This window comes from Chlamydotis macqueenii, chromosome 3 (assembly GCF_036417535.1).
Source record: "Chlamydotis macqueenii isolate bChlMac1 chromosome 3, bChlMac1.mat, whole genome shotgun sequence".
NCBI classification, from domain to species: Eukaryota; Metazoa; Chordata; class Aves; order Otidiformes; family Otididae; genus Chlamydotis; species Chlamydotis macqueenii.
This window is the reverse complement of record NC_141558.1, coordinates 81190529-81205181: the sequence shown is the minus strand read 5'-3', so window position 1 is coordinate 81205181 and position 14653 is coordinate 81190529. Positions and strand designations below refer to the sequence as shown.

General features: G+C 37.1%; 1 protein-coding gene across 1 annotated transcript in view; it reads left to right on the top strand.

Moving 5' to 3' along the window:
- The window catches only part of THADA (THADA armadillo repeat containing), a 165138-nt gene that overhangs the window by 92343 nt on the left and 58142 nt on the right, over window positions 1-14653 (top strand). The window contains exon 29 of the mRNA XM_086743213.1: window positions 8654-8769. Coding sequence (XP_086599339.1) covers window positions 8654-8769 — 116 coding nt within the window. The remainder of the gene's footprint in view (window positions 1-8653; window positions 8770-14653) is intronic.

Below are 14653 nucleotides of genomic sequence, written 5' to 3'. Positions count from 1 at the left end.
CTGTTTGAGAGAGACTTGTGTATGTATTTTCTCTTCCATCAGTTTGAAACCATTAGCTGAGAAAAGAAAATTGCTTTCTGAAGCTGCAAGTTTTACTTCAGTTTATGCTACAATGCGAATTTAGGAAATAAAAGCATCAAATCAAAATAGCTTACTTCTAATTATTTTCTCAGCTTGTGTGTTAATGCAGACATTCCTGAGACAGAAGATCACCTCGGCTGAAACCAGCAAAGCTACAGAGTCAAGTAGCAGTGTACTTCTGAGCACTCTTTATAAACGTGTTTGTACTGACTGTGTGTCTTACATGTCAAGGGGTAGCTGTATCCTTTAATATTCTTCCTAATTGTAAATATCCCTCAGTAAACAAGGGTGTGTACCTTGGTCTTTTATTTGCATTTTGTCTCCTTCATATGGATGTGTGCAGTATAACTGTGTTACAGGGATGTAGTCTGGGAAAGAATGATTTCAAATTTCACCACCACCCCCCCCCAAAAAAAAAAATAAAAAGGGAAAAAGAGCTGTTTAAAGGAGAAGGAAAGCTTTATATCCTTTGAGGTAGCTGGATTAAGACAGTGATGGGTGGATTTTTATGATGGCAGAATATAGACTTGGAAGAGGAGACTTCCTTGTATCCTTCCTGCTGTTTGTTCTGATCAGAAACTCAGGCTGAACACAATTATTAACTGCTTCCAACACATGGTCTGGTGCATTTGTTTCTCTAGACTTTCAGGTTTTGGTTAAATGCTGCTGGGAAGATACTAGGTATATTTGCAGAGTGTGGAAGTGCCACGAAGTCCACAGCAGCCTCTTTCATCTCTGATCAAGCTGGCTGGTTATAGGAAGATGTGTGTGAGATCCTTACCTTGTCAGTCAGCTTTGTCTTTTCTTAGCACCATCTTCTTTATTGGGGTTTTCTGTTTTCTCCAGTCAGTTTGTCTGTAGGTCTTTTGGTTGGGTTTCTGTGCCCAGCACATGTACCTTTCTTTATAAGATGAATGATAACTTTAAAAGTATCTTAAATCCTAATGGTGAAAATGTCTTAATAATTATAAGGTCAGACCTGGTATCAGATTTCCATGTGAACAGGCAAACCGTGTACTTTTAAGAGAACATTCATCTAGGACTTTCAAGTAAATAGCAATAATGAATATGATGTTAGCTGACAGCAAACTTCTCATTGTTTTTCTTTCTCCCAATGCAGAATTTGAGTTGCATATGCAAATTTTAAGCTGGAATTCAATTTTACTCTGAATAAAGCAAGAAGCAAAATCTGAAGAAAAACCTAATGAAAATGGTGTTACAAATGGCATTACAAGAATTTTGATCTGTGAAATTTCACGGGTTTTGGCTTGTTTTAGACAAAAGCAGATGTTCATCTTCAATTTTAAGAACACATTTTTAATAATGGATGTTTTGTGGTATATATCTATCACTGAAAACAAAGCTACTTTGATATTTTTCAAGGTTTTGTACCTCTCATTAGTTATGGCACATTTGTAATTTTCAGATTATTGAACAGATGTGTTATTCTTGCTCAGTTATATGGAGTTGACTAGTATTGTATTTTTATTCATAACTTTAGATGCTTTCGTACCGTATTTTACAACTTTTTATTTCAATCAAAACATCCTTGCCTGCATTTTAATTAAAACAACTTGATTCTTTTATAAACTTGGCTTTATGAATTTTGATGGATGTATATGGAAGAAGGACTTAAAAGGCCTACTGTCTCATGAATAATAAACCAAAATTGTGTAATTAAATGATGAAATGTGCTGACAAAACAAAGCTGAAATTATGGAAAAATTGAATTGTGAACCAGCTGTTGCTTTAAAGGAAGAAAAAAAATTTGTACTGTTTTCAGAAAAATATTTGCAAAAGGAAATGTTTCAACTTCAGACTGAGTTTATTGATTAATATAAAAACAAATTTCAGGAAGCAAATAATATAGTAATCATAGATGACAATCATATAATTTACATTTGGCAGAAATAATAATCTGATCTGTTAGTTGTGAAATTACCAACATGAAATTAAAGACTTGAAAGAAAGGAGATGTAGGAACAAAGAGATGATGCCTGTAATAATCTGGTATAAATAAATGATCCAGGACTGTGAGAACAGTGTAATAAATGTTGACTTTTCTAACACTTCACATTTGTTTGGGGGTGGCAAGGGAACTGATAAATATTTGAAATTCATCTTCAGTATATTGTCACATGAACGTGCAAGTAAATTCAGAATATTTACTCTGCCCCCTCAAACACCTTCTGCTCTCTGTTTTTCTCAAATACGTCAGATGAAGGAAAGCCTTAATGTTTGTGATGTTTGTTGATCTATCCACACAGTTGCTACACCTCGGTGTGGCCGAGGATGAATCATAGGCTGTGAGAAGGCAGGGCACAGGGATGCCACCAGTGCTGTCTGGTGCAACACGTTTGTGCGCTGTGGTTCTGTCCTAATTTTAAACTGTTAACCTGCCACTTGTGTAGCTGCTTTTGTTTGCAAGAGTAGCATGAACTGCAGGGTCTGTGGCCGTACCATGCTTGCTGGTGATGCATTTATTTTCCACAAATACAAATTTTTACAGAGCAGGATGATATCAGAAGGTAAACAGATAGTTATAAACTCTACCATCTATTTTTGTATAGATATCTTCTTGGAAAACTGGCAGGAGGTAGTTGAGGTTTTTAGTCCCATTGTACACACTGGCACGTTTCATCTTTTTTAGGGCTTGTTTTTCCCTGAAGAGAATTATTATAACTTTGAACTTTTTATCGTCCTAATAAAAATGCCTTCACCTGTCACAGCAGCTTGCCAGTTTTTATCTACATGGTCAGAGGAAAAAAATGAGAAATTGGGCCCCATTTTTAGAATACAGAGATAACTTGGCAGTTGTATTTGTCATACATGGAGGAAAGAAAAATCATGTTTGAGGTTTTCTCACTAGCCTGTTAATACTCAGGCAAAAGCTTTTGATGGAACAATTCCAGAAAACCACATTTAGCTTAGTGCAGTAATCTCCTTACTGCTGCCATTTTGCAAACACCATTTTTTGGCTTTCCTTGTTGCTTCAACCTCCGTAGCTTGGTGAGTGGCATATTTTTCCAAGCTTAGTATTGACAGAGTATTTTCTTTCAGCTGGTGAAACACCTGTATTCTTTGTATTTTTTTTTTAGGGAGTGAAATGATCTATGCTGAGAATGTACAGTTTAGGGTGATGTCAGTTTGCTCCTTCCCCCCCCCTCATCCCCCTGAAGCACTGAAATGAACACTGGGGGCATTGTTTCCATCTTGCGTTTAGGAATGTGAGTATTTGTACTGTATATTTAATTTCATTCAAACATAGCTGAGGGCAGGCATGCAGAAGTTTTTATTGCTTCAGGTCAACTTCAGGGGAAAAAAGTTTAACTTTACTACTTCACTGGGAAGTGTGGAATTATATAGCTTTCAATGTGTTTTTGGAAAATCTGGTTGTTTAAAAAGGGACACTTTGTGCAGCAACATGTTGAAGGCTGGGTTTTCTTTTAAATATGAACACGTGTGCATACACACCAAGTATCCACCTAATAATTATTTAATATCTGAAGTTAAAAATTTATTGTAAATTTCAGAAACCTTAGTTCCTCCTATAAAGTTAATGCTAATGCCACAAAATGTTTATTTTAATTTGTTTGGCAGAAAGTGTGTCACAATAGATCAACTTCGTGGCTATTAAAAGCTTGTGTTATATTTGCAGTGTCTCTATACTATGTAGGGGAACTCTTGACATAAAAAAAAATTAAAGGTACTTGCTGAATTTTGTGTTTTGTACAAGTTTTCATCCACTGTTTTGTGGCTTCGTTATTCTAATAGCGTATTTCATGGCTTGAAATAGCAATTTGAGCTCATATGAGAGCTGCTAAAGATAATGATCAGCTTCATGTCGTATCAAACTTAATGTGGGGGAGAAAAATGTCTCTTCCTGCTTCTTGTGATTTATATTTTTGACTTAGCTGATGTCTAATAATTTAAGTATTTATTTTTTTAAAAAAGCAATGTGCATTTTTTTTTACTTGCTCATCCAAAATGGACATTTGGAAAACAGCAGATGTTATGTCTTAAGGTCTGCTTGGGTACAAACACTCAACTTTCTCATGGCATGATAGAGGGACAGAGAAGTCTCTCCCTGTTGTATCTGAAAGCATGCTGTTTGTGGGGGATGGATGTGAACGGGACAGAAGGATGTGTGCTGATTGAGCAGCAGGGAACCAAGCTGGCTGTTTCCTTTTTTGCCTCTTCCCTTCCTTGCCTGCCTCCCCTTTTTCCCCTTTTCTTGAGGCTTCTACAGCTGAAGAACAAGGCATGGACAATGCCAAGGAAAGGAGGGAAGGTACTGAAAGTTGGGAATAACTGGAGAGCAGAGTACAGCTTGCATTCATTGGTGTGCTGGGTCTTTGGGTTTTGCTAATTAGAATACAGTGTCACACCTGAGCGCTGGCTTGATGCTTTTTGTAAGTCGGATCTCGTGGACCAAAGGGTCTCAGAATGGTCGACTGCTGTTCCCCGTTATGTATCCAGGTATCTGAACTTCCCATGGCTTACACTGTTGTACCAACTCTTGCCCAGGTTGTCAGGCAGTCTGTACAGTCCCACTGCTGTAGTAGCCTGACTCCTGAGCAGCGTACCGAGCAAAAGACAAGGTTTATGAGCATCCAGCAACTTGCTGTCTTTAATGCAGGATTCCACAGAACTACAAAGAATACCTTCGGTATTGTGTCTTCAGTCCTAGTAAAAAGACTCCCAACATCTCAAAGATACTTTCATGCTGCTTTCTTGGTGTTTAGTTCATGTCAAATTTAAAGATAATCACTGTCATCTTGTAAGTCTTCATAAACCTTCCTCTGCAGACAGTGTAAACATTTTGTAAAACTACCTTTTAAAAAGAAAAAAAAAATCATTAATGTGTTGCTTTAGTAAGAAAAAAACAATACCACATACAAAAGGAAGACCATGACCTCATTGCATTAACGTGTGAGGAATTTAGCAGAGGACTTTAAATCGAGTACTATTTTGGACTTGAGGAGAGCCATGTGCTGTCTATTTTATTATTTGTATCAAATAATCTCATAAAACTTGCTACTTCCCCATGCAAACATTGTCTGGCTTTGTAGTCTTAGATCATGGAAGCTACAGCAATGTTACTATAAGCCAAACAATGATTTATCACACATGATGGAAGTGAAGAATTACTGAAGTTAACTTTTACAGATTGCTTGTTTGGTTGCCTCTGGTTTTGGCTTACATAAAATAAGGCTTTGAATAAAACATGCGGACATTAATTACAATTTCAAATTTGGTTTAGATATTCTAAAATTTGAAAAAACCAATACCTTTGTGGGGAAAGCTTTCTAGGTCTCCAAAATTTGGTGAGGAGACCTGATTGAATGATAAAGGGCTCGCACTGAAATAATGAGAAAATCAATATTTTGCATATGTCAAAAGTCGGACCTGGGCAAACTGTGGTAGTTGGACATTGTCTTTGATGAATTGCCAACATTTTTCAAGAGTGAATCAAACTCTTACATGAGTTGCACCTTCTAATTCTGCTGCTTAAATATGGCTCTCGTCCTCAGATTTTTACCTGCTGAATAATATTGAAAGAGTGTAGTTCGTATGAATTGCAGAGGAGTTTTGAGTGTGTTTTCAATACTGAATTTCCTACCTGGGCTAATTTAAATTCACGAATTTGACCTACTTAGTATGCACAGCTCTCCCGCTCTCAAGACCTTTTGCTTGAACTATCAAGCTACTTAGGTTTCCTATGTATTTCGGAGGGAGGCACTTTGGGAGTTGTTTTCAAAGCTGAAGAGATTAACTTAATTTAAGCTTCTAGGAAAAAATATGATAGCCCCTTCATAATTGTGAAATAGATTTTATATTATTGCTTAGAGGTAAATCCCTTCTTGTTCCTGGAAATGAAGACAAGAACAGAAGACTAAAATCGGAAAGGTTAAGGCATCAAATGGTTTTCAATTAGCAGAGGATATAAAAGGCGATAAGAGGAGCTTTTGCATATACATGATTTTCCTTTTTCATCCCTTTTCTTCTATAATGTCCATCATTTGACAGAGATTAAGAGCAAGCCACAAAAATTACAGAGGAAACTAGTAGTAGTGGCAACTTTCTGCATTGGTTTTAATGAAAAAGGTTAATTTTGAGTTGATATTTTTATAAACCACTGTAATAAGCAGAGTTGCACAGACAAGAGCAGACTAAAGAAGAAGATTCAAGGTGCCACTCTCAAATGTTGGCAAGGTTGTACTTTTGCAAAGTGCTTTGTAGAAATTATCTTGGAAACACCATCTTAGAAAGCTGGTCTGCTGTCAACAAAATGATGTTCAGTACAGAGGGCTTCAGAACATATAAAAAAAGACAGACAGACAAGAAGACAGCTATCTTTCCAGGATGTCTCTTGCCTACAGAACACCTGCTAACACAGCGAGACGAGTTTATTTCATTGTTCCTGTCAAAGGGGCCCCAGTGGGATCTCTGTGTTTAATAAGTGCCTCACTAGGAAAAAATCTGGACTGACTGAATGGGATCCAGAGAACAATTGTTTACCATGTGGGCAATGGTGGGAGTGGAGAGGAACACCTTACCTCAAGAGCTTGGATGTTGAGGGTGAAACACTAGAAGAGGTTGTGTATAAATATTTTGGAGTCTGCTTTCTTGGCTGTTTTCAGGATTAGACCAGTCAGGCAGTTGATTCATTGGAGAATGTTTAGGCCCTGTCTCAGTGTTTGTATGGATTAGATGTCTCTTGACATCTCTTCTGTTCTGTTTCCATGCTTATTTGAAAGCACTGCAGATGTTTTTCCACTTGAATAATTTCACAGAAAATAACCCAGATGAAATTGTGTCAAGTTAATGCTATGTGGCAGTGCTTGCGTTTCCAAAACAAGCAAACAAACAAAAAAAAATATAACCCTGGGAGCAAGTGATGGCTGGAATGCAGGAAACCAAGATCTGAGATGTAAAAATCTGGATATAAAGGTTTTTCTTTTCCCAAAGTGACGTGAAGGCCTCAGCTTGATCTTTTAGTCATAAAATTGTCACTTTGCAAGTATGAAGTGCTAATACTCTCACATGTTGAGAGTGTTTCCGTATAAAAAGCTCATGTTTGTGTTTTCAGAAATGGTCTGATAACTCCTCTAAAGCTTCCTAAATTCTGCACATTGCCAGTTTCAATAAATAATAGGGGATGTACTTACTCAATTTATATAGAAACTCTGTCATGTCTATCAATGTAACTTACCAGTGTAGGCAGAGAATTTCAAATTTGGAGACTGTAAGGCACGTTAAAGAAAGGGGGAGAATTAGCACCCTCTTCCTCCTGTTCCACCTTCCAAATTACACATATTTACGAAACTCCTTATAGAATCATAGAATCGTTAGGGTTGGAAGGGACCTTCCAACCCTAACTCGAGCAAGATCTTCCCCATTCAGCACTGCACCATGTATCTCTCCATTTTTCCATTTAGAAATTAACTTGCCTAGGTGTTTCCTGTTCACTTGTGTGTGAATGGGACAGGTGAAAACTAAGTGGGATGACATGGGCATGGTTGTCACACACCCTTGCCCACATGCAGAGAGGATGGGTACTACAGGGGCTGGGCTTGTAGAGTCCCTCTCCGCTGTGCAGTTGATACCAGTATTCATATATTATCCAATATTTCCTTTTCATGCTTATGATCCAGATGACTATAACTCAATTTTTTCTTAACACTTTTCTATATGTTCAATACTACTTGGAAAACATGTTTTTAAATAGCTAAGGAAGGTCTCTAGGAACGGAAATTATTGGCTCTGTTAACTGTCTGACCAGAAGTATGACAGGTCATACTTTCTGTTTTGGTATCTTGAATTCTTTCGTTCGTGGTAGCTAGGACCTGTTTACTAGGATTTTATGTGAAGCTCTGGAGGAGACAGCGCAGTCAGTGCACAGGCCCAGTGCAGGAGCTCGGTCTTCTCTGCCTTTGGAAGGGAAAGGTCCAAACATCTCCCTTCTGTGTGAAACCCGGCTGCCCACTGTGCAGCCCTGAATTAAGGATCTCAGGAGCGGGAATAAAGATACTCTTCTGTCAGGACTTAGGGGTGGTTATAGATGATAATTCTACTGCCTTTAAAAAGCTTTTTGCTCACTGTGTGGATTTTAAAGACCCTACAACCTGTCTCCTTGGTTGTAGTTGTATGATGCAACCAGCCCTGCTCCATCCAGTGGGCCAGGCTGCCAGCGTGCTCCACAGACAGTTGTGCTGGCACTGGTGAGCAGATGGCACCACGAGAAAGTTGAAAGCTGTGGGATGCGTAAGTTAGCAAGGGCCAGTCAGATTGGTGTTCATCTGGCTGTCCTCTGCCCACTTTATGGAGGTTAACATCTTCTAGTAGTTTCTATGTTTTGTTGTTCAATTACTGTGAAAAGTGAATTTTCAAGAATAGGGAATTTAAGGATTTAAGGATTCTGTCTGTTGTTATACCAAATGAAGACACATTTTTCCTTGAGTAATACTTGATTTTGTAGGTGGCTGTTTTCATCTTAGAGTTATTTGGAGGAAAAGCAGTGGCTAGAAAGTCTAGTTTCAATTTCTTAATTTTTTTTTTTTTTATTTAGGTTTTTCACTTGCTGCAGTCATACTTAGAATCAAAACAGCTTGTTAGTTCGGACTTTCAGAAGGAACTGGATGACATCATTACCTGTATAGTAACAAAATTGTGGTTGGCTAAAAGGTAAGATAAAAAGACAAGATATCTGTATTTATACACATAAGTTACTAATATATGGAAGGCTTGGCTGATGGGGTTTTTAAAATTGTTTTTTATTTTGGCAAGGTGGGCAGATTAATTTATGTAGAAACATGTAAAATTTAGATGCCTTATTGGCTTGATGTTTTTTTAATTTTTTTTTTTTCCAAAAAAGCAAGGACAGAAAAACAGATTTATATCTTACCTGTGTACATTACTGTTTTTCAGTCCTCTCTTAGTTCATTCTCAGCTAAATTTCATAGTCCAGTCATTTATAAAAGAAAAAAACCAGTGACTGGAAATGCCCACAGAAGCAGTCTTTTTGAGGATGAATGTTGCTTCTGGGCTAGGAAAAGTATGCCACGTGTATGATGTTTTTATGTTACTATTTTCTCTAACTTTGACCTTTACAAAAAAGTAGTAGAAAAATGTCATAGCAGTTGTTGAAATTATCAAAAGTATTTAGCTGCCCACTAACAGTCCAAGATAGTTTTGCGAACAGTTTTCTTAGGTTTCTGTAAAAGGATCTTCAGATGACCTATATAGTGCAATCATGAAACTCTTTAAAAAAAAAAAAAAAAAATCCCTACCAAAATCTTTAAAGAACTCAGTTGTGGAAAAGAGAGCACAAGTCCTTGCGTAGATAAATAACTGGGTAAAATATTTCAAAGTACTGTTTGCACAGTGGAGGGAGGTCACCAATGTGATATGGATCTGTAATAAAACCTATGTTGCTTTGTGATCATCAAAAGCAAAATCTTAATAGATTTGGAGAAGTGGGGTGACTAGTGGGTTGAGGAAGTCAGTGTTGACTAAATTTGGGTAATCAGATACCATTGATCTTTGAGAATTACACAAGTGTCTCCTGAGAGAGAGTGATGATATAGCAGGTAAAACCTGGTGTAACTAACTGTGAAATTATGCAGATGAATAAAGCAATCTGGACTTTAGTTCAGGAAAGACTGGTCAACTGAGCAGATTTTTTTATTTGATAAAAATCATCCTGTTTCCTGGGAGAGCCCAAGAAGGGAGGGGATAAATATTCTAAAAAGAATGCAGAACAAAACAAAAAACAAATGCAGGTTTGTGTATTAATCTGAATGTATATTTTAATATTGTGTAAATCTCAAAAAGATACTGTGGAAATGAGGAGCAGTAAAAAGACTGACAACAAGTGTAGAATAGTTTCTAGATGGGGAATGACTAAATAGGCTGAGATTTTTTTTTTTCTTTCTTTTTTTTTTTTTTAAGCCTGGAGGGACAACTGAGGAATGACATGGGGAAAAAAAAAAAATGCTGTGAGTCACATGGACATGGGATGGATAGTTAGCATCCCTTGCATTGCAATGTGGCAGACTTAAAAGAAACAAAATAATGAAGTTTTTTATGTAACTTTAGTTTAGCTACGGAACTCCATGATAGAAGATACTGTTGGTTTTAAACCTATGTGTATTTTTAACAAAAGATTGAACAGAGTCATGGGAGAAAAGCCCAGTGAGGTTACTAAGTATGTAGATATCACAGTTGGCTCAAGAAATTCTTCAGAAACCTTGAAAATTGAGAGAGGTTTTGGCAAGTGTCACTGTTCTTACGCTTCACTTTCCTGTGCATCTGCTCTCTACCCCAGCTGGATTTGGTGGACCTTGTGACTTCACTCAGTATAAGCATTTTTAAGTCTTTAAATGAGAATGGTAATTTACTTAATTAAATTAAATCAGTTGACACTGTTATAAAGGAAAAAAAAAAAAAACAACCAAACACCGGAGACCAATTTCAGTGGAAAGATACTAATAATTCAAACCTCTTTCTCCTGCATCAAATATGTAAGGCCAGGCTCTGTTCATTACAGATTTTAAATAAATTCTATGTTTTCAAAGTGTTTTTTCAGAACTGGCCTTTTTAATACATCAGTCATATTAGTGATGACTTTTTTTTTTTTATTATTATCTCCAGAGGGGAAAAGTTTTCAGACTCTCTCTAAGAAATGATATAAGTACATGGTGTAGGTACTTGCCTGAAGAGATGTATTTTCTCTTTCAGTTGCCTGTAAAAAGACATAGCTAATATTAACCCTCTGTCAGTAACAAATTTTGATTTTGTCAGTTTGTTGTAGCCTTCTTTTCATATTCATGCATTCTCAATTATGCAGTTAATGCTATATGTAAAGTTTTTTTAAATGTCTTTCTCCCCAGATAGTAAAATATTGTATTACAAACATACAGGTTTGCAACACTAAGTTAAGGCACTGGGTTTTTTATAGACAGAAACTCTTTTTGCAGATTTCTAATGTACTTTATAATTCTCCCTGAGCCTGTACAGCCATACGTCGTTGGGCACACTTTGAGCTGAGTTGTGTTTTCTTTTTTTCTTTCTTTCTTTTTTTTTTTTTTTTTTTTTTTTTTAAGTCTAAAAAAAGCAAATGAAATATCCATGAAATGTTTGGTAACAAAATTGACTTCCAAATATCTTTTCAACTTAAAACTACAATAAATGATAAAGCTGAAAATATTTGCTTGCCTCTTAGCTTTCTGCTTGAGATAAATGTATTTGATGTAGAGTGATTTAAAAAAAAACAACCAACCAAACAAAACCTTCAACAAAGAACACAAACCAACAAACAAAGATACTGAAATAGATGGTATTTGCTGGTGGTTTTAGTCTCCCACATCCAGTGTGCAGCTTTACCATTTGTATTTGTGTGGAGCTGAACAACTGTTCTGTGATGAACAGTGGGTTTTGGGGGTTTTGTTGTTTTCGTTTTCTTGTTTTAAAGCAGTTTTGGGAGGTTGCTTGGCAACTGAGTTGTGAAACTCAGTAAGTCTGTCTGTGTAGTTTTCTGGATGTTGTGAGGGCATATCAGGACACCACCACTTCATTCGTGCCCTGTTGTTAGACTTCTTGGTTTGCATCTGCTACTGGTTGCTGTCAAAGAGGGTGGTGGCTGGCTGGCTCACCCTTCGGTCCACGCACAGTCCTTCCTACCTTCTCTCTGTTCATGCAAAGAGAATGAGTACCAGAGAGAAGAATGAATGGATCTCCAGCTGTTTCTTCTGCCCTTTTGCATGAGGAGATAACTTAGTGTGTCACTGATACTGTAGTGCAACGATTGTTTGAAAAGAGGCTATTAGACACACTATTAATCTTAAATGGTTTTTAAAAAGGTTAAAATAACAGGAAAATGGTTTATAAATTTTGGGAAATGGGGAATTATCTCCAAACGTCAGTCTACATTCACATTTCTCTGCTAGTTTTTTTAAGTTCTTGCTGGTATTCTTTCAACTACATCCTTCCTTTGTACCGTGGAACAAGCTTCTCTGAGAAACTTAAACTACAAAATTTTAGATTGTGTAAGTAGTTCTTAAAAATGAGGCTCATTGTCATGTATATGTATCTGGGGGAAAGATTAGCGTTCTTCAGCTGTTTGCTGAACTGGGTGGGGTTTTTTGTTTGTTTGGATTTTGGGACTTCTTTTACCTTTTCAGGGCCAGAATGCAATTTTCTTTCATCTGAATGTAGTGATGTAGAATAGCTCAATAAACTATTACACTTTCCCTGTAATATACTAATCTCTTCTCCTTCCTCAACCCCCCTATCTGATTTTGCTTTAGAGAATAAAATAATGGCTCAAGATTACCCAAACTGAAATTCATAAACCATTCACTTTTTCAACTAGTATTTTCTGTCTGTTGTGAAGGCAGACTTCTCATGTTAATGGGAAATGGTTGCTTTTTCTCCTTTGTAGCATATATTAGAATATCAGAAGGAAAAAAAATGTTTCTTCCACCTTCCCTGGGGTTTTTTATATCTTCAAAGTTCTAACTTTTTTGAGTATTCAAAAGTAGTATTTCTATTTTTGGTGTTTTGGTGAATGAGAGCTGCCTTCCATCCACTTATCAAGATGATGTTTGAAAGTTTTAACTTTACTTGCAGGTTTATACTTAATTTGGTGGTGTTTTGTTTTTTTTAGAATGTACTTATTTGTTAGTTTAAAGTGATTTAGGAATGTTATTGCTTCCCCCCACCCCCACACTAGTGTTAGTTTATTGCAGTTTTTGCAAGTACAGGAGATGGAGGGTGTTTGAGAAGAACAGAAATTTTAAAAATACATAAAATCTGCCTTGTTGGAGAACTGAGGTGGTGGAATGAAGTGATGGATATTAGTCTGGTGAAAGCTTTTCAAAAAATAATCAGTACATCAAGCTAAGCCTTTGAAAGAGTTCAAAGCTCTTTCATGTGAATTAAAAAAAAAAAAAGGTAGTTTTTAGCTCAACTGCATACCAAGGAGTTACAAGACTAACTCTAGATGCCTTTTGCTTCATAAATGCAGAAAGCTAAAAGAGCAGCCTTTGGAGCTGGTAATTTGCTGTACAGAAGTTCCGGAAATATCTGTCTTGTTTCATTTGTAGCTTTTGGCATGGCAAAGTATTGGTATTGGAAAATTTGTGAAATAATGTCATTGCACAGCTTTGCTGTAGGATACTGTCTTCCAGTGCTTTTAGTTTGATTATTCTGGGGTTTTTTTTCCGCTTTCCTTCTTACTGGAGACCACAGGAGGGGGGAAAAGACTTTGAGGTTCTGCCAGAAGTCAAATAACAGTCTGCTAACCTCTAGCCATGTGCCATTTCTTAGCTGAGAGCTTGTCTGCACTGAGAAAGTTTACTTCTAAGAAGGCAGCTTTCTTGAAACTAACGTGTATGGAACAGCCTTGTATAAAACCAACTGGCTTTGCCTTTTGCAGAGAGTCACTAGTTCACCTGGAATGGACTGCCTGTGGTGTTTGTGCTTCGCTTTATAACCCAAATATCCCATGCTCTGTGGTGCTGCAGCCGAGCTCTTTGCATTATGGATGGGACTGTTAAAAATACAAATGTAGGGACACAAGATTCAGGCTTACACAACAAATACCTGCAAAAGCTGTTCTAGTCTCGAGGTCAAAACTAGGTTAGCTGTCCACTGAGATACTTGCTGCTCAGTTTTCTCCAGGAAAAAACTCTAGGATGATCCAACTATAACTGCTTTGGATGAGGGAAATCTCACAGGTATTTTATAGCACTACAGAGTTACGTTAATTTGCCAAGTTGATGGCCATGGCACTCTGTCAAACCTGTAGTGTCCCCTTTCCCCCTCCTGGCAGCACTATGTGAGTCACAACAAGCAGACAACCAGTCTTAGGTCCTTCCTAGAAGGAACTTCATGCGAGATGTGTTCAGGCCATCTCTCTGGAAAGCAGGAATGTGGCCTTGCTGTGGTTTCAGGACTTTGTGGCTCAAAGAATCTTAACAGTTACATCATTGTTCATAGATGTATCCTTGGAGACATTCATTTAAATCTTAGGTGCTTTTAGCAGACTAATTCAGGTTTCTGTGCTGCTCCAAGTCCACTCTTTCACCAGTTTTGGTAACAATATCCTTAACATGGCTACAGATTGTTTATTTCGGCAGTTACTGATTGCTTGTTTTGGAGCACTTGCTTTGGGTATCAGTAGAGATGTTTAAACTGCAGACTGAAGTTTAAGATGTACTTTGACTCTGGTTCATAGATATACTTCTAACTTAAATATGAACATTCAGGGAATATTAAGAATTGAATAAGGTTGTTTAGGGCATGTTCCCTCCACCAGTGTAACATTCAGAGTAGGCACAAACCATGTACAATTACAGGTTTTGGACGTAAATCCTCACTCATATCTGAAAATACTTTCCACTTAATAAACAGAAGAGTTTTAGTAGCTTGCATCTTTATAGGTAAAACCCTGATGTTGATTGTGTAAAATGCATTAAATTTGCACATGTGATTAGTTTGACCTCTAAGTTTTTTAGGATGCTCCTAAGGGATCACATGTGGTTCTCATTAAGAGAAACAACAAAGA